This window comes from Ambystoma mexicanum, chromosome 7p (genome assembly GCF_040938575.1).
Source record: "Ambystoma mexicanum isolate Mex_15411 chromosome 7p, UKY_AmexF1_1, whole genome shotgun sequence".
Lineage (NCBI taxonomy): Eukaryota > Metazoa > Chordata > Amphibia > Caudata > Ambystomatidae > Ambystoma > Ambystoma mexicanum.
In genome coordinates, this window is record NC_090939.1 from 321616127 (window position 1) to 321640171 (window position 24045).

Here is a 24045-nt window from a genome sequence, read left to right on the forward strand (position 1 = left end):
TGCTTCAGTAACTCCCTGAAACACAGTAATTGCATTAGTATGGTTTTCTATTTTGTTAAAAAGAACATACACTTTGTGCAGGCGTCAACGGCTCATCTAAATAGACCTGCACAAATGATCAGTTGTCTAAAATAAATAATGGATATCTAAATATGATTCGATTTGCTCGATCGTTGGAAGTGTCACCACCCAGATATCTGCATCAACTACTAGGGGTGATGTTCTTGTAGAAGAAGCTCCGTCATCTCCCTGAAACATTGTACTTGCGTTAATAAAGAAGGAAGTATAGCGGATGTAATCACGTCATATGATTTCGCTTGATCGAACTGTCAGTATCCATACCTCGAAATGCATAAGAACATCAAGGGACGATGTAACTGCGGTGCACACTTCTGCAAGCTGTTGCGCCGACCCGTAACTGCATGCTCCCCCTTCTTCTTGGACTAATGCTCCATCGACTCCCTGAAACATAGGACTTTCATTAGTAATGAACACAATATTGAAAAAAGAAGACACATAGGAGGGCGACGTCAGAAGGACATATCAATGGCTAAAAACGAAAGAAACATTGTGTGTAACAATCACGCTACAAGAATGCAAGATCTTATGATCTCCATCGATGGAACTGTCCGGAAACGTACCTCGAGCATCTGAGTGACATCAACGGTTGTCGTCAATACGTTGGACTCCTCAGCATCTCCCTGAAAGACAGTACTTGCATTATTTTGGATAACAATAATAATAACTGAAAACAAAGACTAGAGGACGAGTACAAGGGTGTACCATTAGGTAAAATAATCACACGATAAATTAAAACTATTGATTTACATGCCTAAAACAAGTCAGTGGCAGAATAGCTAAGTAAGATTACCCGATAGGCGCTTGAAGTGGCTGATGACTGCAATAACAACACGGATGGAGAATCTTCCGCCTTCATATTGAGTGGATACATAAATGGGGAAATTATTGTTAGCTAATGCTACACACTACCGCAAGGCCGAGAGATAAATACGTAAACTTGACTCACCAGTGGAGGGATGTGGACGAATAGAGTGGGAATAGCGGTTGAGAGCAATTTTCGCCTCGCTCGCGGTGTGTTCTTCTTTATTAGCAATGATGTGGAGTACATGTCTGAGCTAAAGTGCCTGCTGCAGATGCGGTATCGATCACCCCTCTTGTCCGCAAAGACTTCTAGGACTCTACTTTCAAGCTCAGACGGTGGATATCCGCAATATCGGACCCATTCTCTTATCTTATCTGATCTATTATTGTCTTAGGGAAAACATGCATTATAGTACCTTCAGATTTATTATGGGTCTTCGAAGGGCAACCGCCAATGGAACAGGCAGGCATTGTGGAAAGTTCTGAAAAGTAAAGATCAACAATTCTCTATGAATACCAATGTGTTAAAAAATTAAATGACACATAAAAGGTTCAATGCAAGGTTCGTTTTGGTTCTTGGAACTATACACGTTATTCACATGCGGATAAGTATTTGAATAACTTTAAAAAAATAGAAAGATAATTTGACTAAACTCAGAACATGTGACTAGTTCCTTGCATGTACTGTCTTGAACGAAAAGAAATTGGACGCAAAATGATTATGGTACATGGCCTTACCTTGACGAACAAACAGTTAGATGCAGGGATCAGAGTAGTTTCTTGTCGTAGAACAGGGAGCAGTTCACAGGTTGCAAACTGACGAGTTTCCTCGAAGTGGTCACGGAAGTTCACAGAGACGAAGAGCAGATAACCAGCACCTTCATGGGTTGACTAGCAAAGCGCAAAGAAGTTCTCATTAGAATATGAAGTGGGTTATAAAGAATTCGAAACAGGGGTGTGCTTGTGAATGAATGACGTGTATATGTCGTGGCATTATGCGGTTTGCAGGGGGCCGTCCAGCGTGAGGGGGGATGCTTGGCAGGAGACACGGGGTCTGGAGGTAGACATGGGAACAACAACCCATGCTCTATAGACCACTTTGAAGTGTACATGGTCTTTGGCACCTCTTGGCCTTTATCGCTCCCTGACAGCTCCACTTGCCAGCACAAGTACCCCGGTGCGAACTCTGCCTTTGATAGGGCGGGGGGGGTGGATTGAGGCGGTGGTCGTGCAAACAAGACTCGTTTGCCGCAGGGCCTCACCAAGGAGAGGCCATCTAACTGCATGTAAGAGGCAGGCTGCAGGATCTAGTACATGGAAGGCAGGGTGGTGAGTTTATAAATACCTCACCCACCCAGGAGAATATATGGGTGCAGTTCACCCTGGAGACCCTGGATGCCTAGGCAGTTAGTCAGCAGCAGGCTGGCCTGTGGTGGCAAGACGGCACGGGCCAGAGGGGGTCATCTCTGTACCCGGTGCCCAAAAGGATGATTTATTATGATCAACCATATGGATTATTTACCTATAACCATGTTTTGTATCAATAAAATCCAACGGCCTTCCTTTTATTGCCAACGCTTGAACAAAGTGGTGTGGTAAGTATTTTTGGGGGAGGAGGCAAGGCCGCGAGGCTTGATGCCAACCCGCAAAATAACATATGTATGTCTGCTGCATATGGGTTCAACGGTTATGTGGATTGAAGGTGGGCGGCCAGCGTGAGGGAGGATGCTGGCCGGAGACATGTGGTGTGACAAGACAAGGCACAGGAAGACTAGTCAATGGAGACACACTAGATTCATTTAAAAAATCAAAACAACCATTGTTAAAATATATGTTGGGTTTTATTTTAGATCTTAATTTCAATTGAACATAAATAATAAACATTACACATTGTAAAGTTCCGGTTGCAGCACATCCGGGGAAAATCTGCGGTATTGTCCACTGTCGCTGGGGAAATGTGGTCTAATGGCAAGTACCGCACAGGCAGGTATTACTCTCCGAACGCGGTGTCCGAGCCTCCCGTGAAGCCACCAAGTGAAGCAACGATAGGCCACCAGCCTGTACCACCTGTGAAAATGAAAGATGCAAACTGTATTAAAATGACAAAACTTTCTTATCACTGTCGATTCTGCTTTGAAAAAAATTCTATCTAGAAAATACACAATATGGAACCAATTTACATGCATTCGAATGATATGTAGATGTAATTTTATATGTGGGAGACGACCATGAAATAGTAGTGGCATCACTGACATCACAACCAGAGTATACTTACTCGTTACTCGGATTACGCGGACGAACAGTGCCGCGAAGTTCGTGCATAAGCACCATCATCATCCTCAACACGGTCCGTGAGAGGCAGGCTTCCCTGAACTCTGGCAGCTCGGTGATGCATTGCGGACTTGGCTCGCCTTCCGAAATGTAGGCCAAGCACCCGGAATTTTCACGGCAGCAGCAGTTCTCCTCAGTTGGCATTAGCTTGCACCGATTGCACGTGCACCAGGTGGAGACGCCGTCCATGCGACATGGTCCAGGCTCTTCATCCGTTGACTGGTCCTCCCAACTGCCGTCCGAACCCCCATCGTTTTCGCGTGCTTGCCTTTCCAGTAGTTCTTCCTCAGTGTACTCGGGCTCGTACATATACGGCATTATTGTAGCCATTGTGTGGTAAAGAAAGTAAAATAATTTACAGAGATGGTACAGGTGTTCACAAGGCCTAGAAGCGGCGAAGGTAGCTGACCAGAGCACAGAAACGAGTCACAGAATACTCAAACACAGAGAGAGTAATGGAATCAAAAATCTGCTGCTGTGTGTTGTGAAACGGTGTGTTTATACTTATAGAGGAAAGAGGCGTCCTGCCATTTCCATGGCGACACTTCATTAGCTGAGGCGCAGCGATTGTTGACACGAAACGTGCTTTGGCGTTGGGAAATGGGCGGTACGCGTCTGCTGATGTCAGGCTCAGGGGCGGGGGATTTGATTTAGTGCCGCAAAAGCAGGTGAGCCAGGGCGATGGGGGGAAATGATAGGATTATTAGAAAATGGCGGCTGATTTCGAGTGCGTTAATGGACGAAAAGTCGGGTAAGGTCCATAGGAAAGTTTTCTACGATCTACCGATTTATGCTTAAAAACACATGGCCGAACCGTAGGGACAATTAAAAAAAAAAAAAATCCCGGAACTATCCTTTAAACAAACGCCAAAACATTGACGTGGCAGTGGATGACGACTGTTCACGTTTACTGAACATGGGATCATTGAGAAATAACGTTCTTTGGCGACTGGGTTTTCACAGGGAGCTAATTGTTTTGAAATATGTCACAGCCTGTTCAACAGGCCCCCTTTTAATTTGTCTGCAATGCTTTGAAGCCAGTTGAGGGAAAGAGATGACTTCTTGACTAAAAGTGTTTTCAGGTCTGTTGGCAGCAAGCTGTTGCTAAAATCAAACAAAACGTACTCCTCTTGACATTTAATTGCACATTAACCAATAATTTAAGTCACAATAAATTCCCAAACCCAATTCAGTTAAAATAGACTGTAACCTGGGATAAAACGCTGTGTGCGTCATTAACAGGAATGGAGAACACGAGAAGTTGCATCACCGTGCAGGGCACGGTCTCGCGTCATTTTGTTGTGGCAGTTTTGACCTGGGACTAACCCGTTCAGACCCATGTCACATCGCTAGCATCTGGGAGGGAGTCGTTAAGGTTTATAGGAGGCCGGTCTGAGATATGAGGCTAGCAAAAGAAAACAGAATAAGCATTCACAGGCCTCTTCCCCCAGCGGCCATACTTGCAAGGTATTTTGCGTCGGCCACATGCCACAACTGGTACGAGATAAATAGACTGCGTCAATCTCGATCCCATCGAACCGTTGACATGTTAACGGCCTGTCACGTGTCTTCTGTATTGAAACATGTCTCTGCATCTTTTTCCAGTGTTTGCTGGTCATGCGCATTAAAGAAATAAATAGGCAGCACGTGTGCACGCTTACACTTTCCTTCTGGGGGTTGGAGTAGTGTTTTATGAACCTTTCAAGGCCTGTCGGAAAGCCCCAGAAGCACTTCTTGCTTTAGTAACTCGTGCGTATTTGAGAGCCTGGATCCATATTCGTGATTTATTTGTGTTTTGGGTCCGCCCTGCGGAAGGTTTGCGCGAGGAAATCCTGTAGCAGTGCTTGCCTCTGAGGGCTGCTCATGAAAGTGGGATCTAGCATCGTAAATGGGTAAATCACCCTTTGCCTTGTTCTGCAGTAAACTCCCGCCCACCCACCCACCTTAACGCGGACGCATCAGGTTGGTGGCGCGTTACCCGCGCGACGTTAAGCACCCCGCGAATATGCAGACGATGTCGATAGTTGGGGACCATCAATAATTATTCCATTATCTGCACTTGCCAAACGCACTTCATGTTTTCTTACAAACTAAATTATTGTTCGTGGTATAGTTTAGTAGTGATGTGAGGGAAACCCTATGTAGATTTAGGGGTGCTGATGGGTGAAATTCCTGACCATCCAATACTGCCTCTCTAAACCCTTTTTGACTGGCCTGCACATTCCAGAAAAGTAAAACGAGCTCTGCCCGAACAAGCCCCATAGTTTGAATTCACTGCACTGTGAACATCTCTTCCTGGTTCACTGAACATGAACAAGTCTATTTTCATGTTTGCTAGTTATTCGGCATGTAGACACAATTAAGTTCCACGTCGAGAATCTGAATTTACCACTCGTGGAAATTTGAATTGACCCGTGTGAAATATTGTTTTGACAAAGCTCTCCTGATCATTTTAAATTATGCTCCATAATGGGGGCATGTTACTGGTTGGATAAAAATACTGACACGGAAAGAGAAGTAAATGGCAGTACAAGCTATAAAGATGGAATTGAATGTTCTTCACATAGGTTCAGGCGATGTCTAAAAAACACGCGGTGACAGAAGTCCGACAAAACAAGTGACGCAGATGGCCCTCACTCCATTCCTGTTAGCACACATTAATGCTGCAGCCTTATTTTACATTTGCTGTAAACGGATGTCTTTAAATCTAATCTAGCCACTTACAATGTGGCTTTTTTTCAGGTTGACCTAGTTCTTGTGATTCCCATTTATTCATGCCAATTCTTGGTATGCACCTGTACAATACTGTAATTATCTAGTCCGCTATGCATCCTAGCCATTATTACTTCTACAAACACCCCCAGCTTTCTTCCACATTAAGGACTACATTTGGTGCCAAAGTGGCAGGTGAACTTATAATTGAAGGTGTTTAATGATGCTGACGAAGACCTACCACGCGTACCAAACCTTATTAAAATCCGAGCCGTTATGGACCATACCCGCAAAGCTGTGGGTGAGAACCGGAAGGAAATGCTGGGAAATTGAGCAGTGGCCAGTTATAACCTAGGTATCGGCTGCCAAATATGGAATGTCCAACGCCTCCTGGTACAACTGATGAGGCTTACTATGATTTCCCAGTGGTTCCCATTGTCTTGCCACTGGAACAAAGCCCATGAGTGCCACCTTCCTCAACCTGACTGAATATGTGGAGAATGCAGTCCGTGTGCGCTCCTTGAAACATCCCAGGCGGTCCTTTTCTTTTTCAGAGCCAGTTGTGCTCTTGCGGCCTATAATACAAAAGTATATATGGGGCACTTAATGACAGGGGCTTGGGCGAAGAGCAGATTACGAAGGTGCTTCAATTAACGGGCTGAGGGAGGCAATGCAAGAACTAAGTTGGAGGGAGTGGTACAGTCTGATTTGAGGTAATGTGAGAGACCGGGCTAATCAACCGAAATGGGAGAAGCTAGAAGAACAGCGGAGGGGGTGAGGCAGATGAGCAACCCCCAGGGTGATGACATTGCATGGTAATGCTGCAGCACAGACCATTTTGAGCAAGCTACGTGGCAATATCTGAGGCTGCAGAACTGAGTATGAAGATGCTGCGCGCAGCAGCACAGGGTTTGAAATTGAGGGGAGCTGGGAGCGATTTTAACTCCTGCTTGTAGCCTAGAAGAGTCTGGTTAGCTTGATACCAAGAGCTACTTTGGACTACCCAGGCCAACGGATGCCGAACAAGCACACCTGTGTGAATCCAAATCTGTGCATTTGGTAGAATTTATAAATCAAGATTACGGATTAGCTATACAATGTTTGAATCCTAAGGGGTTGTAAATAATGGACAAAATTATATGGCTGCATCTTTTGTGGAAGTTGGATTCGTGGAACGCTATGTACTGGCTCCTTGCTCCCTGTGGCTAGCTCCTGTCCACTGGCACATGCTGGATATCCAGGAGCTGCTTGTAGCTCCTGTTTATCTAATCTTAATTTGGAACCCTGCAGTGGGTGAGCGAGCTACAGCTAAGGCGGTTTCGTTCTAGAGGATAACTAATCTGTTTACAGAGGTGTCAGGGTACATGGGTACTCTCATACCAGAAGACTTCCAGTGTCTACAGAACAGGATGCAACTGCTGTGCACTTGTAGGCAAATGGTAACTGCTCAAGCACCAATAGGTATAGTAAAAACATGCCAGGTGTTGTCAAATGAGATGGAGGACAGACATATCTTTAAAGACCCACATAAAGGGAGCACTACAAAAGCATTGACGAAGGCGGTGATCGAGCACAACTGAAAGAAGCTTGTGTGATTTCACGTGCCAGGACCGGATTCATGATCTGAGGGGGACTGTCGGCAGAGGATAGTTGCAGATGGAGTATGGGCTTGGAAAGTAGTAATGTAGAGTGCATCGATTTCATTGATAGTTTGCATTTCGCAGGGCACTTCAGTATTGTAGGGTCACCATCTTGCATTTATTGATTGAAATTTACAGATTTTCCCTCTATCATAAGCATCAATATTATACATTGGCTAGATGTAGAAACTGCTCACTCCATAGACCAAGGGGATACAGCAAAAGGATCCTGCCCATCCTTAATGAAACCTTCTGATGACCTGGCAATCCCTTCTATTACCTAGTGTCCCATTCCAATCACCTCTTTCATTGCAAAATCCTGGAAAAGAAGCCCATCACAACTTCTTTCCTTCAGTAAGGTCAATGGCATATTCCATGACCAACATTTGGAATTCTATCCCTCTATAGCAGTGTTCTTCAAACTGTGGGGCTGGCCCACCCAGGGGGGGCCGAATGCTGTCCGAGGGGTAGATGGCAGGGGGGGGGGGCGGGCGAGGCTCTTCCAAAAGGAAGTATAGCGACTGCTTTTAATAGAAAATATAAGCAGATATAGCATTGGGGTGGGCGGGGCCTGACAATATTTGTACACAAGGGCGGCTCGGAACCAAGATTTTTACTTTAGGGGGGCCTCTGCATGAAAATGTTTGAATACCACTTCTCTATAGGAATGAAGAAAGTTGTCCTCTGTTAGACAAGCTTCTTCAGTCTCTAAACAGTAACTGTTGCTTTTCTCATCCTCTTTGACCTTTCCTTTGCTTTCAGCATGGTCAACCATGCCACTCTGCTTAACCGGCTGCACGTATCCTTCAGCGTCAGGCAGGGTTCTGAGGTGGATCTCGCACAGAGGACCCAGGTCAGGTCTGGTCCTTTTGTTTATAAGTTGATCTCTAAATGTAGAGTCCCCCAAGGCTCTACTCTAGCTTCTTGGTTCATAACATTTACCTCTCATCGCTGGCAGGACAACTATCAACCTTGCTTTACATTCAGTCTTAAGCTGATAGACAAATGACCTGCAGACATGGAGGGGACTCTGCTCTTGCCCCCAACTTGATTTTGTCACATCTGGCTCATGTACAGGCTCTTACGTTTGGTAACAGTTTGTCTTAATGCAGCCAAAACTGAAATCATGTAATTGGGCTCTACCATTTCTCCAGCTTTGGATTTTTCATAGATTCACAGGCTGTCAAAATATTCAGTGTCATGCTGTGAATCCTCAGTAACTTTAAGAAGTTTAAAAAATTAATAGAAAACCAAAGAAACTGCATTCACTTTATTATTCTTATTGTTGTTTTGGGTCACTTATTCTTCAGCCAATAGGCAGTGCCTCCCTTAGCTCCACCCATGGAGGCGATCTTTAGATTCTTTACCACGTGTTCAAAGTTTGGAGTCCTCCCCAATGTTTTCACTTTTTTCAGATCTACATGTTCAACTTTTACACTTTCTGAAAGCTACAGAGAAACACTTTACTGTTGCGGGGTTTGGTGGGCTTCTGCGCTCTTACTACTCCCTTAATGAGGGCACAAGTTTACTCTGTTCCTTCCGGTTATAGTCCATTGAAGGGTGCTTCACCATGACTGATCCTGGAGAGCTTTTCAAGAAGTGCTCTAAATGTATATTCAACCCATCTGTGTTGAATACAGGCATGGCTAATGTCATTACTGCCTTTATCCTGACCAGAGCCTAGAATCTGTCAGTTGAGATGAAGTGATGCATTGTTCTGTGACTAGGCCATATGGAAATATCATTATATTTAATTGAAAATATTTTCCTTTCATTTTAGGTGTATCCAGACTTGGAGATTACTAATATTGTTGAAGCAAACCAGCCGGTCACCATCCAGAATTGGTGCAAGAGAGGGCGCAAGCAGTGCAAGAATCACCCCCATATTGTGGTCCCCTACCGATGCCTGGGTGAGTTCATAGTACAAAGGTTATCTCTTTCACATGCTAGGAAATGGTTTCCTAAAATACAGGTATTATAAGAGAATACTTGCCATGCGTATTTTGTAAAACAAGCACGGTTGTGGCGAGCGTCTAGAATGTTTAGGCTCCAGATGTATGCAGCAATGTCTCTTACCACTGTCCATACACAATGTACATTTTCTGTATGAAATATACTCAAGGTAGCTAAAAAAAAATCAATGATCATGATAAGCAGGGTCTTCCCTAAACAGAATTTTTCTTCATTTTGCCTAATGACTTTCTCACCCTGATCTCACTTTAAGTGGACTGCAAACAAGACTGGTTTTGTCCCCCTTTGGGCCAGAGTTGTATAATGTACCCAGAAAGTTTGTGTCTTAGGCTGCAATGTGATACCTGTGCTGGATGGCCTGCTGATGATGTTGGTTTATATCGCCACTGCTACCTCCTCCAGGCGCTCTTATGGTGAAAATTTAATTTGGCCATACATCTGCAACAGCTCGTTCTGGACTTTAAACATTGAAAGCAAATGACGTGCAGCCTTGAATTGAGAGACAAGCCCGTTCTACAAGTTTGTGAAGAGAAACCTGAAGGAGAGGTTTGTTCAAATCTTGGCTGCTAGATTTCTAGCTTTTGTCTTAGCAAGACCATCAGCACTTTCCTGCCGTGTCAGGAGTTCATCAAAGGGCTATAACATGTATGGCCATAAGGTATAAAACTAAAGGAACTTCTTCAGTGCTGTCCTGAAAGCTGGTGATTTTGGGCAAAAGGAATGTAGACCATGCATGTGCGTCTACGGGACCTTTACAGATTTGTTAGGAAACGAGTGCCTCTTTCTCTCCTTAAATAAATGTTGTTGCTCACAGCAATCCCACTGATGATGCATTGGGTCTTTATAACTAGAACCACCTTTGGGTCCAAACGAAGTTCAACATGCTCGTGCTCTTTACATGATTGAATTGCTCTTTACCCACTCGTACAGACTGGAGCAGTCTGCCCTTTCCCCTCGGGTCGGGCTTTCCTGAGAGCATGCAGTTCCTAGATGTCCAGAGGGACCTGTAATGGCGCTGGATCTGCATAGCAGATGGTCCGTTTCTGCCAAATATTGCACACCACCTGAATCCTTTGATGTTTCGCAAACCTGAGTGTGTATATATGGTGTACCACCACGATGAGTGCTAGGGGTTATCCAAATTACCGGTGAACGAGACTAAGTGACAAATCTCGCACAGAATGGCAGTTTGAAACAGACACTAATGTCCTTATTCATACCCTCAACAATAAACAAAGTGGAGCATCATTGTAACCCCCGATTATAACAGTTCCAATTGAGATGACCATGGATACGCACCTCTCCCCTTTATATAACGCACAGACGTACTTTCTGCGGTGCTGTCCTGTGTGCCTGCCTGAGTCTTTGTTCCTGCAAGGGGTCTGAAAACTGGTACACCTACACTGGTACAGACAAAGTGGGTGGGGGCAAAGGCCTTGGTCCAACAGGTAGCGGGAAAACACTACTGATGTAGACGGTGGGGGGGGGGGGGTTGTTAACCGAGTCCTGTGTACCAAAAATAAAGCAAGCTTGCAGTGGCAGCCTGCGGGGAGGGTGTACAGTTGGCTAGAGAAATCATGGTTTGCATTTTTGTTAGAACCAATCCAGAATTAAATGGCATGTTCACCCTACTGGAAATCGTGGCAGTCGCTGCTTATCCGGGTTTCTTCCGAGTCGAATGCCCTAGACTCACTGCACCCTTCACCGGGTGGGCACTTGTTCAGATGTCTCCAGGCTTGACCCCGCTCCAGACTACAGATCAGCAAAAGCTTAGCGCTGCGGTGCCGCCTTCGCGCGCTTCTCGTCCATTGCGGTCTACACTAACGGGGCCACTGGTATTACATAGAATGCAAGTGAAGAAATCCTTGTAATGGGACTAGACAGGCAGTCAGAGGGGAAGCTGGGCAGCTGGAACCTCTGTTGGGAGGTCAAAGAATCATCTATACTGGGATGGTTTCCCAGGGCCACACAGTTCTTGTCCGTGAGCTCTGCCTCGGCCACAAACTGTCAACTTCAGTGCTCCTCAGAGAAACTCTTCCTGTAAGGCAGCTTGGAATGTTCCATTAGCAGCAATGGTGTAGGTGGGGACCCTGGCTCGACACCTTTCCCCATATACATTGGATAAAACCATACATCTTTGCATTTATTACATTTTAAATGCAGGATTGTGCGCTCTTCATAATTCCAAAATAGTTCTCAATTAGGCAGATTGCCTCCCATTCTCCTAATCCTTTATTTACACATTTTATAACCTGGTGCATTTAACCAGAGCTGTTACAGGGTACTGTTTGTTCCATTGTGTACCTCACAACTTCCTTTAGAATCCTACCGCATATGTTTCAGTCAGGGATTTACTGGGAACTGAGAGGCCCTGGAAATAATTACTGGGAACTAAGAGGCCCTGGAAATAATTACTGGGAACTAAGAGGCCCTGGAAATAATTACTGGGGACCAAAAGTGGCCCCATATGACACATTTTCAGCAAGAACAATGCTTTCTCTATGAGAAAATTTGGAAATACCACACAAAAGAGGACCACCGGGAAATCTCTAGAGTTCCCTCTAGGCGAGTCCACCCCTGGTTTCAGTTCGATGTTTTGGTACTAACGTACCGTTGCTTATGCCTGCCCAGAGGCGGCCCTCCTGCTGCAGCGGCTGCGCGCAGGCTCCCTAGAGCTGTTCAGTGACCACATGTTTAAATGGGCTTACACTCGCGGTAGGGATTTGATTGATATTTGGCTGCATTTTCTGACCTGCTGTGACGTCATTCTTCAGATTTGCCCTTTCAGTCATTCTTACACTGCCTGGTTAGTAGGAAAAGGAAGCTGCCAGTGGTGGCATAAGCTCTCGAGGCAAATGGGCTATTGAACGTTATTAGGGCTCTGAAGCAACATGATTCTATGCATCCAAAGCGCTCGTCTTCCCGGAGGCACACATTTTTTTCTGTTTCTGTGCAGAGCCTTCCCTGCTGACATGAGCAAGGTGCGGGAGTCGGTGATGCAAGGTTTTGCTTATTATTATTATTATTATTATTTGTTCTTACCCCTAAACCTGGCGGCACGCATGACAATAAGTGGGGCATTGTGCAAAATGCGCCCGTTGAAGCTGAGGTTCCTCATCGGGGCTTGCTGAGATTAGGAAGGGCCTGGTCCTGTGACAAGGCGATCAACCATCAAACCAATGTACCCCTTCTGTGGGTGCTTAATGGCTCTAGCAATGTATGCACTGCGCATATTTACCTGAATCAAGCAACACCAACATAATCATGGATTTTTTTTTTTGTAATAAGACTGGATTTCGTATTACCCCTTCACCACCCACCACAAATTACATCCATTCACCTGTTACATTGGATAACATGAAATCAATCTGCATAAAATCATTCTCATTTCATTTCTAAATCCTAATTTGCCCTTTGCACTGTGCTTATGCACTAATTGGCACTATGTGCAATAGCATCCGTACAGCGTGGCACCGAGGGGAGTGCAAGTGGTTGGAGGGATAGGTACTCGATCTATGCCCAGACTACGTGTTGAGCCTCCTGTAGTCTTTGCGTGTGTGTTTTATAGCTCGCATGAAGTAATGCGAAGATGTCCTTTGCCTGGTTATTGGACATATTAATGTAGCGGGAAAGCTGTCCAAGGCTGCTGCCGCAGGGTGCACTACCTCTGGAGGCTGCCTCCACATCGGTGGTGCGCACGTTGACTTGATCCCGGAGCTAGTTGCGAGGCGGTTGGCTGCCTCACATGCGATGCTTGTGCTGTGGCGAGTCAGCCCTTGAGATGGCAATATTCAAATGATCACAGCCGGGTGGGACCGTTTCCCAGAGGTCTATTCGGAAGCTTCACGGCCGCATGAACACGCAGCATCGCTGCAAAGATGAAAATGCTGACATTTGAAGGTCAGCTGCGTTTCCTTTCCACTCCCTCGTACATCGGGCGCTAATTTAAATACATGTATTCTGTGTTTCTGCATGACATGCGGCATGCAGGATTCAGCATAAGTGTAGTGAAAGCTGCCAATTAATGCTAATGCCTGTATTTGAAGGCATCTTCTTGAGTGTCAGGCTCGTTCCTTACCTTCTCTCCCAAACTGATTGTTGCAAACATCTCTGATTGAATTACCAGAATATCATTTCTGTGCTTGAGAAGCTTAGTGCCCGTGATTTCCGTTGTCTGATTCTAATTGGCTTCTCGCAGTCCATTATGTGCGCATCAAGATCACAGAAGACATGTGTCCTCATTGCGATGGAGCCGCCATGCTTGGCGTTGCATCACAGAGATGTGTAGCTACTCCTCGGGTGGCTAGCTTGCTGGTATGGCAACTGTAGTTCCTCAAAGTGCTACTCTTTCAGTTGGTTACAGGGGGAGATGACTTACCTTTCCATAATACTTGAACAGTTTCATCCCTAGCCAAGGATTTTGAAAGTTCACATTAAAATGCTTCTCAAACATTTGAAAATAAATATTTGTGCTACTCCTTGGAAACCGCGAGCATCGAACGTCTATTCCATTTTTCTTTGGCTCGTGACTTAAAAAGAAATGTCACCTGTAAATGCTACATACTGTAGATAACTTCTTACCATCCCCCCACCCCCACCCAGTGAGGCTGCTGCTGTTCAGTCAGCAGTACCGGCGTGCAAGGAGGTACATGCATGGCATGCAGTGATGAACATGTAGAGGTTTGTCAGGGGGTAAAATGGTTGCCTGACTTCATTGGTGCATTTCCATTGGTCTGTAATGTAGACATTTCATTGGTCAATGTATCTCTGTTGGATTGTCATTTAATAATCGTGGACAATCCATCAATCTCATATATTGACCTGGAGAACAGATCAAATCAGGGAGTCAAGACTGAAATGCCTGGAAATAACTCATAGCTCCTATAATGCTGGGGGACCGTGACAGTCACTCTGAGGACTGTTATCAATCAGCCCAGATTCTGTTGAGTGTAATCCATCATGTTTGCACTTCACAACATAAATGACCAACATAGCGCTGTGCTCTTTCGATACGTTTGTGTAGCCACAGCCATGGTGAGGTATTTGGGTTTACTGTGGATAAAAAGATCCAGATACAACAAGCCATTTTTTGAGTATTAAATAACGGAAGCCTTTTCGTGACCCATTAAATTTGCAGGTCTTGGTATTATGTTGAGTTTATTGGAGTGTGCTATTTTGAAAAATGCACACAATTGACGGCCATGTTTATTAACTGAAATGTGGCCAATTTGTGAAATGGCGACTGCATGACTGTAGTGATTTGCCCACAGCCATATGTTCCTGTTTGAAGATTAATACTCCTGTGAACACTAAATACGAAAGTGATGCACTTTTTAACACTTATTGAATCACTCAGGGGTGGGAAAATGCCTCTGTCCCTATGCTAAAGAGTAGTTTCCCTGCCTATAAACCAAAAATTAAGGATCTGTCTGTCGGTCGGAATGTCAATAACAGGACGTTTTGGACACAAGGACTGTTTTTTTTCCAATCATGACCTTCATACTATAAACAAATTACAATGTGTAAGGAATAATATCTTCAATTGGCTAAAAAGTGTTCACAACTAAAATAGGTATAATTACAAAAATGTTTTCCAAGGCGATTAGCCTTTGGTTCCAGGGGATTTGGTGGGGGGCGGGGTTACCTTCCCATGGATTCTCAATTGCAAATATGGTCACTTATGTAAACAGTTCTTTGGTATCTTGTTTGGACTCACAAGATTCTTGTTTATGCAACCAAGTATCTAAGTCTTTACTAAATGCAACTTTCGCTGTGGTTTGGATAGCAATATTTTTCTTTAACATCAAACTTTCCAGGGTTCAATAAATAAACACCAATCTTTCCTTTTTAAAGTTCTTGGGGCTTGCAAATTGCCTGGTTTACGCTCCTGCCAGGTTCCTTTATGCCATGTCAACTGCCTGGTGTATTCGCCTGCCAGGTCTTCACTTGTGAGCTTCACTTGCCTGGTCTATGTTTGTTTATTAAGTTTATATAGCGCTTTAATCCAAAACGCTTTACAATATAACAAGATATAATAATGGAAGAAGCAAGTTAATAATCATGAGCCAAACCAATATGTAGAACAGTTTCCTTGGATATTTGAGGTGAGGGAAAGGTGAGAAGGAAGGGAGAGTGGGTAGTGAAGGAGAATAAGATTCAATTATGTGATATACGGTCAAATGGATGTGAGGGGAAGGGAAATTATGGGGACAGGGGAGGAGAAGTAGGAGGTCAAGGGGGAGTGAAGAAGGGTCTTCAAGGAGGTGCAGAAGGAGGTGTATGTGGGGATGGAGCGAATGGAGGGAGGTTAGGAGTTTCAGTTTAGGGGGGGGCCAAGAGCTGAAGGGAACTGAAGCAGCAGAAGGAGACGGGGGTAGGGGGTGCAGTGAGTAAAAAGAGGTCAGTAGAGCGGAGAGAATGAGAGGGAGTGTAGAAAGAGAGGAGAGAAGAGAGATAGAGGAGAGCAAGGTCATGGAGAGATTTGAAGACCAAATAGGAAGTGAAATTTAAGTTTGGAAGGGAAGCAAGCCAAGTTAAGAGAGTGAAGATGAAATAGTTGCGAGGGCCGAGGAGGCAGAGAGTACGGATAGAGGAGTGGTAGATGGATTTGAGGGAGGTCAGATGAGGGGCAGGGAGTCCAAAGAGGAGAGAAGAACTGTAGAAGAGATGGGAGAAGATGAGGGTGGAGATTAAGAGTTTAGAAGCGTGGAAGGTGAGGATCGGATCTTGCGGATGTTGTACGCCTGATGCCGACAGGAACGAGAGGTAAGAGAAATGTGGTGGGAGAAGAAAAGGGAGCAGTCGAAGGGGATACCAAGATTGCGAGCATGGGTAGAGCGGGGGAGATAGGAAGGGGAAAGTGGATAGAAGGAGGAGGGTTAGGGGAAAGAGTGTTAGAAGGAAAGAAGAGGACTTCCGTTTTGTCTTTTAAGGGAGAAAAAAATGGGATGACGTCCAGTTTTTAATAGCTGTAAGTCAGGAAGATGGGGAGTGATGAAGATCAGGAGTTAGAGGAGGAGAGAGAGTTGGGTGTCATCAGCGTAGAAGTGCTGGGAAATGCCGAAAGAAGAGATGATGGGAACGAGAAGGGAGGTGAAAAGAAAAGAGTCTAGTACCGAGCCTTGGGGGACACCATAGCCCAAGGGGATGCTGGAAGAGGTGCAGCCGCCCCATGAGACAGTGTAGGAACGATTGGAGAGGTAAGAAGTGAGCCAGGTGAGGACAGAGCCTTTGAAGCCAAAGGAGGAAAGGGTACTGAGGACTAAGGGGTGATCGACGGTTTCAAAGGCAGCGGACAGGTCAAGGAGGATGAGGATGGAGAATTGCTTAGCGTAGCGAGCAGTAAGGAGGGAATTGGGCACGGAAGTGAGAGCAGTCTCTGTGGAGTGTTTAGGGTGGAATCCAGATTGAGAGGGAGGGAGGAAGGAGAGAGTGAGTTGTTACAAAAGCTGAGAGTTGAGAGTAGACTAGGCGCTCAAGGATCTTAGAAAGCAAGGGGAGATGCGAGATTGGCCGAAAGTTACAAGTGAGTAAAGGGTTAGCAGAGGGTTTCTTCAGGATGGGAATAGTGGCATGTTTGAATGCAGAAGGAAAGGTGACGGAGGAGAGGCAGGGATTAAAGAAAGTACTTGGGTAGGGAACCGGGTTGGGGTAGATTTTAGGAATGAGAGATTTGGGAAGGGGACCGCAGCAGTAGGGTGAGATTTGGACAGAAGGGAGACGCAAGATGGCGTGACAGGAGCGAAGTTGGACATGCAGGCAGAGAAGTTGGTTGTGCAAGCGGAGAAGTTGGAAATGCGAGCGGGGGAAGGGGAGGAGGAGGTGGTGGGAGGAGGAGCATAGGAGGGGGAAAGGAGAATATTTTGGTGTAGGGATTGAATTTTGGATGAAGTTAGCAAAGTCGGAGGGAGAGAGGGAGGAGTTGGCAGAGGGATCAGGAGTTGGAGGGGAGGTACATGCACTGCCCTTCCAGTCTCGGACTATCCTATAGGGCAATGGCCAAACCTTAAAACACAAAATGCTAATATGGGCGAGTTTTGTTTGGTCAAAGTGGGAGACTTTTTTGACCCATGTGGGCCAGTTTGATCAGGTACTTCACCTTGCTGCTAGTAGCTTCGACCAGTGTTACTGAATAAATATTATTTATAATGCTCAATTTGCATCACATTTTATAAGCAACCTCTCCCTTGGGTACTACTGAAGCAGTCTACAACAAAGGGAATGAATTGCCATTTGCAACTGTGGGCCACTTTTTCATTGGCTCTCGGGACAATGTTATGCCCCATTCCGACCCTGCCAACCAGAATGCCAAGGTGAGGTGGGATCTCTAGAGGGGGCACACGTGCATTCTTTGACACTCGCTCAACAGTTTCAGCGTGAGTGAAAGATGTCGGCACCATAAATAGGTGCTGTGCCACTCCTGGGTGCTGTGGGCTTGCGGCGACTGGCCTATTTTTACTGTCATTGGGCCCAAAGCTATTACATGTGCTATGTGCGATCTGTTTACGACGCAAGGACAGTCCCTTACTCTGAGACTGGGGCAACATCACAATCTTATATCACAGAGGTTATCTCGCCCGGTAAATCATTTCATCAGGAATACAATTGCCACAGTTTCAAAGGTGTGAGAATGCCAGAACGTGCTCTAAATGTCATGCCTTATCTCTCTAAGAACCTGTGACCTCGAATTGTCAAGCACATCTAAGGCAAAATTAACACCTTTTTTACATTTTTCATAATGTGTCCAATTTTTTTAATTTTAGTTCGACACATTCTTTCATGTTTTGTTAATAAAATTAAAAACACATAAAATATACAAGACGATGTAGAAAAACACAGGAACCAATCACTTGGTATACATACGTACGGGTACAGTGTTCGCTGAAACATTTAAGCTCAAACACTTGTTCTCCTACACAAATGTCTGCCCCAGTAACAATTTGTGGGCTCGGGGGTGCGATCTGCACATTTTTTTTTTTATCTGTCCCCTGGTAGTAAATGCAGTCCACGGTTTTGAAAAAAGGAGATGAGACCTTCTTGTTTTCTCTGGCCTTTTGTGAGTGCTCCGTACTTTCACTCCAGACACATCATTGGCAATAATAAGCACGTGAAAGCCTCAATGGTTGCGCATTGCGCGCGGAAAGTAGCATTCCTTGTGATGGAAGCCAACAGAGTCAGACCCTATCGTTATCTTTTGACGATTCTAGTGGGCGTTACCTGTCATTAAACCGTGGCCAATGGGTGCTTTCCTTAAATAGACACCAGCAGATACTATCTACAGCAGAGGCTTTGCTGGGGATAGGGGGTGGGGGCGGCTGAGGGGCCTATAGCCCCAGGTCTTGTTGCCCTGGTAGAAGCTCTGGGGTTACAGCCAAAAAATCTATCTAGCCCCGGATCTTTTCCAGACCTAGCAACACTCCTGATCTACAGCACAAGAGGTCGAAACAAAAAACGACTTTAGATTCAAGCACTGATTTATTTCAAGGAATGAGCAGACCGTCCTACCACTTACTTGCCCCACAATACATACCATGGCGGAACGTGATGCCACTTTTTGATGATGGTGTTTCCATGTGTGTCAAGGTTGTGCACGTCTGCTTTAGAATCTTAACATGTTGACAATTAACAAGCGATGTGTATTGTAAAATATCTGTGGGATTTCTATCAGCCTGCTCCTCCTTGACGTGGGACTCCTTATGCAGCCCCCCCCCCCCAGCTCCACGTCACGCCCCCTCCCCCAATGATCGCAGAACTGTTGGCACACAGTCGCGATAAACCTATTAAGCTGACACGCCCCAGCGAACCTGCAGTTTGAGCCAAGTAGGTGGGACCATGTGATGGATTCCGGAACTGCCTGGAATTATCACGAGGCTTGTTTATGTGGCGAGGCTGGCAGCAGAACATGGCCACCTAGTGCATTCCTTTAAATGTGCACATTTGTCTGCAGTTTTGATAATATTGGTGATGGCTAAGCAACAAACATCAGCTGCATCCTTTTAAACAGAAATTTGTTTGAAAAAGTTTACATGGGTCCCTAAAGTTTTTTTTCTGAAATCGGCGATGCCTTATGAGCAATAAAGGAGAGATTAGAGCTGCGGGCTGGAGCTTAGTTCTTTGATGTAATAAAACCTGTAAAGACCAAACTAACCAGATGTCCCTCCACAACGGAGGCTTTCACAATATAAAACCCACAAACCCCAAACCCATTCCCCAAAGCACTGGCTATGTATTCACAGCCACAAGTCTTGGAATGTCTTGATGTGATAGGGATTTTGTTTCGAGTTCATCAGTTGTAGGTAGGTTAATGTATTTCCTGCTGCCTCGTTCTCCAATTAACCGAAACCTACCTACTTTCCCCCCCCCCATGCCCCTTTCCTCCACTATTCAAATGATATAGATGCTCTCTTGGATGGACAGAACCAGCAGATGAAACCAACACCCAGGCAGGAATTGGGTTAGGCAGTCTGAGGTGACCCCTGGAGCTTGATCTCCAAAGGACTAAAGTGGAGTTCCTAGAAATGGCCTGGGAACCCAAACGGACCTGAGCTTGAGCTACTGCCAGAAAGACCCCAGCACACGGACCCACCTAAAAGAGCCAATGGATGGTAGCAAACCGAGCTGTCCAGGAGCCGACGGCAGCGAGATGGCTGCCTAGGCGTGATGTGTTGGGAAGAAACTGTAGCAGAGCAGGGAGCTGTTTGCCCGGAAACTAGAAAAGGAAGGGATGCGGCTGGGAAGAGAGGCTGCATGGATCGCTGGCCCAGGAGAGTGTGCGGAAGTGAGCATGGTTGGGGAGGGGGCGTTTGTAGCAGAACATTGTCAGGCAGAAATGGCTGGGATACCAGTTTGAACTTGCTCCAAAGACCTTCTACCTACCCTAGATATAGCCAGAACTGGCCGAGATGTTTTATAATGCGTTTGCTGTGTGTTTATTGGATTTATTTATTCTTGCTGTCCTCCATCTAATCCCAGTGTCTAGTTGACAGTCCTGGTGAGCTCAGAACCCCACACGCAGGGCATCCTACTGAGGTGGAATGGGATTAACACAATGCTGCATGTCGCAGAGAAGCCCCATTCTAGTTCTGGACTTTCCTTTTATAAATCATTGGTCCCAGGTGGGTTTAAGTCCCACTCCCTCAACCCCAGCTTGCATACATAAAGCCCAAGACTTGAAAATGTCTCTCCTGGAACATGGGACCCTAAGATAATGACCTCATTGGGGAGTTGGTGATCGAAGAGACATCCGCATTTCGGTTCCATATAATTATTCTGCATTTTAAAGGTTGCACACTTTTTTCGGCCCTTTTTGCGCAGCCTTTAAAAAAAGAGTAATCACTATTTTGGGGGCTTTCACCGCATCCCGCCCCTCACCCCCCCAAGTTACCCTTTGCTCCAGGACAACAAGGGACACACACACACACACACACACACACACATGCACTCGCTCATCCCAGCAAACAAACTCACAAATACACCAAAACACACGAAGACACTGGGGTGGCCTGGGAACCAAAAGCGGCCTTGGAAATTATGTTCAAAGTGGCCCCATATTATACATTTTCAGCAAGCCCAACCCTTTCCCTATGAGAAAAAAGGAAATGAAACCAGTTACCACACAAGAGGCCCAGGGTTCAGAGCAGAGGCGTTGCTAAAGGGGTGTTAAGGGGGCTGTAGGCCCCGTTCTTTTGGTTGTAGCCCCAGACAGAATATGAGGGGCTACACCCAAAAGTCTAGCTAGCGCTGAGTCCCAGCGGTCCCGACAGTGTAGCACTGGATCTTTGCCAGACCTAGCAACGCCCCTGGTGTAGCGGCCTACCGGGCAGTGGTCAAAGTGTTGACCTGCCCCAGCTCTCTAAAAATCCCATTGCCACGTCTGCATCCACGTACAATACAAACCCCCAAACAAATGAACCTGTGGTTTGAGGGAACGTTCCATGCAGTGCACTGAAAGTACAGGTTTCAACTGCTTTCTGTACTTTTATTTTAAAACAAAACCTTTCCATAATATTTTTTTTAAAAATAGAAGTATAGGAACAGTAAAACTTAATTAAAAAGAAAAGCACCGCTCCTGCTCACTTCGACCACTGCTACCGGGAAATCTCCAGAGTTCCCTATATATAACCCAGTCCACCCCTGGCAGAAACACATTCTCCCCAGCCCCCTCCCCACTAAAAAAACACGTAGCATACACACAGGCAGACATACACCTCATAACCGCCTTCCCTGCCCTTGCCTCCTGCCCGTCAGCCTTCGCGCGCACTCGTGTGTGGCAGAGGCATGACGGTTAAGCATTAGAAAGACAGCTCTGAGTGTTCTCAGAGAGGTCTTTCTAAATCGCCCTTTTTATTTTCGTGCAAATTCGACATTTTCACTTCATAAGCGCATTTCAACAGACAAAACATTTGTAATATTTGTTGAACCTCCATTAGAAAACAAATTTCAACTGAGTAAAAACACAACATCCGGTTAATTAATTGAATGTATTTTATCATGCAAAAGATATCCTAGTGGCAAAAACTACACCTAAACCTGCCTTTTTATTTTTTTTGTCTTGGCTTTCCTATGTTTATTACCTCATTTCACACATTTTCATTTGTGAAGTGCACATAGTAATTCTACATTGATAAATGTTGTCACCTGATCACCAAGGATCTACATCTCTACTCTCCGGTGGTAAACCGTCGGCAGGGTACCGTTAACAATTGCTCAGAGTAGCCCTTCTGGATGTTAGCCGTGGCATGCGGTACGAGCAGCATATCACCGCTGTGCAGCTAATTGCCAGATATCCTCTGCCTCTGCCTTTTCACAGCAGCTCCCAGTTAGTCAGCCTCTTGTCCTACCATGCAGGAGATTGCAGGGCTTCCAAAAAGAGTCAATTTGATGATGGAGTAAAAGAGATTGGTTGAATGGTGAAGCGTGAGGCTTACGCGATACACCCATCTTCTTCCTCTTTCAAATATGCTTTTAGCTTTGCGGAAGAGTTGGTAGGTACAAGGTGTTTATCTAGCAAGCAGACCTCTCACCCAAGATCTATTGGAAAAAGGGTATATGTCCTTGTAGAATACCCCACCCTTTTGGACTATCCAGGCAGCCTGATCCTTCAACAAGCCTCCAAGGACCAGATGTCTGCTGCATCCTTGCTCAAGAAGGTTAGCATTTTTAGGGAGATCGCTGCTGACTGCATTGCCATGTTGTCATGTGCCTGCGTAAGGATATAGAACTCTTGCTTTGGCAAAGTGGTTTCTCCACCGCCACATCCAAACTATATCCTTTAATCCCCGTTTTCACCATCTGTTGGCACAAGAGAATGTTTCCATTGGGGTGGGGTGGGTGGCCGCTGGGTATTCTCTGCATATCTCAATGATCAGGCAGACCCCCAATAAGTCAAATGTAAAGCAGTCCAAATTGTGAGTTTTCTACCTTGTTTGGATGATTGTTTGGTAGTTCAAAGAATTTAAAAGTCCAAACTAGCACCGTCCCTTGGATGCAAATCTGAGTCCAGTTGTATGAGAACGGGTCATCACCAGGTGTAAGCGACAGGAATGCCTGGCCAGACTCTGTCAAAAGCTGCTTCCACTATTTTCTTCCCAAACATATTTGTCCGTAAAGCCGCAATCCTGAAACATTATTACATGTAGAAAAGTGTGTGTCAGAAGAACTCAATTCCTCCATGTTGCTCATTTTGATACCAGTAACAAAGGTCCAATAAAAATAAAAAAACTTGTCTGAAAGAATTCACCCATCCGTATCACTCTCTATGGCTTTCGGAGTATTTTCTAACTTTTCAGATAAGACTGCATTTCCTTGTGCCTGTTGCATGGGTCAAGCCCATTGGTCATCGGGCCAAAGTACTGTTTGACCTCAGCCTTCAGTCCCAATCAACCATTTGGTTTCTCCGATGCACATCACCACTTGCCTCGCGTGTAATTATTACTCCATCTTGCATGCCATGTGTTAAACGTTTGCTCTCACTCTCTTAAATATAGGGATGATCAATTAAAGTCTTCTTTTTTTCATTTATTGACAGTGGTTACTCCGTTTCTCAGAGGAGTTTAAAGTTTGAGTTCAACCATACCACCTCGTACCTTCTAAAGGGAAGTCTTGTTCTTAGACATCAAGGGTTTTGCAGTATGAAAGGATTGTTCTTTGACTGAGACTATCCGTGCACGACCCCCCCCCACTCCCAGATTCCTCGTTGATGAACCATCTACTCTCGTTCTTCATCTGCATGTCGAGAAAGATCATCCCTTGAAACAAGCATTGTTAAAGCCCCCACAATGAGAAAACGGTTTGATGCAGACCCCCTGCAAGCGAGAGCAGGACTTTCCAGGAGGGCCACAACCATGACTAATTCCCACAAGTAACGGAGTTACTGCGGTTTGCGAACTGCCTGAAACAGGACTTCTTACCCATCAACCCCCATGGTCTTCCATTGAAGGCTAGCCACCCTTCTCCCTTTGACCTTGCGTGCCATATGTTGCGATCTCCACCAGCATGTCTACAATCATGT

General features: G+C 45.4%; 1 protein-coding gene across 4 annotated transcripts in view; it reads left to right on the forward strand.

Moving 5' to 3' along the window:
* Positions 1–24045, forward strand: part of APP (amyloid beta precursor protein) — a 682213-nt gene that overhangs the window by 242298 nt on the left and 415870 nt on the right. For all 4 annotated transcript variants that reach the window (XM_069636377.1, XM_069636379.1, XM_069636378.1 and 1 more), the window contains exon 3: positions 9346–9475. In XM_069636377.1, coding sequence (XP_069492478.1) covers positions 9346–9475 — 130 coding nt within the window. The remainder of the gene's footprint in view (positions 1–9345; positions 9476–24045) is intronic.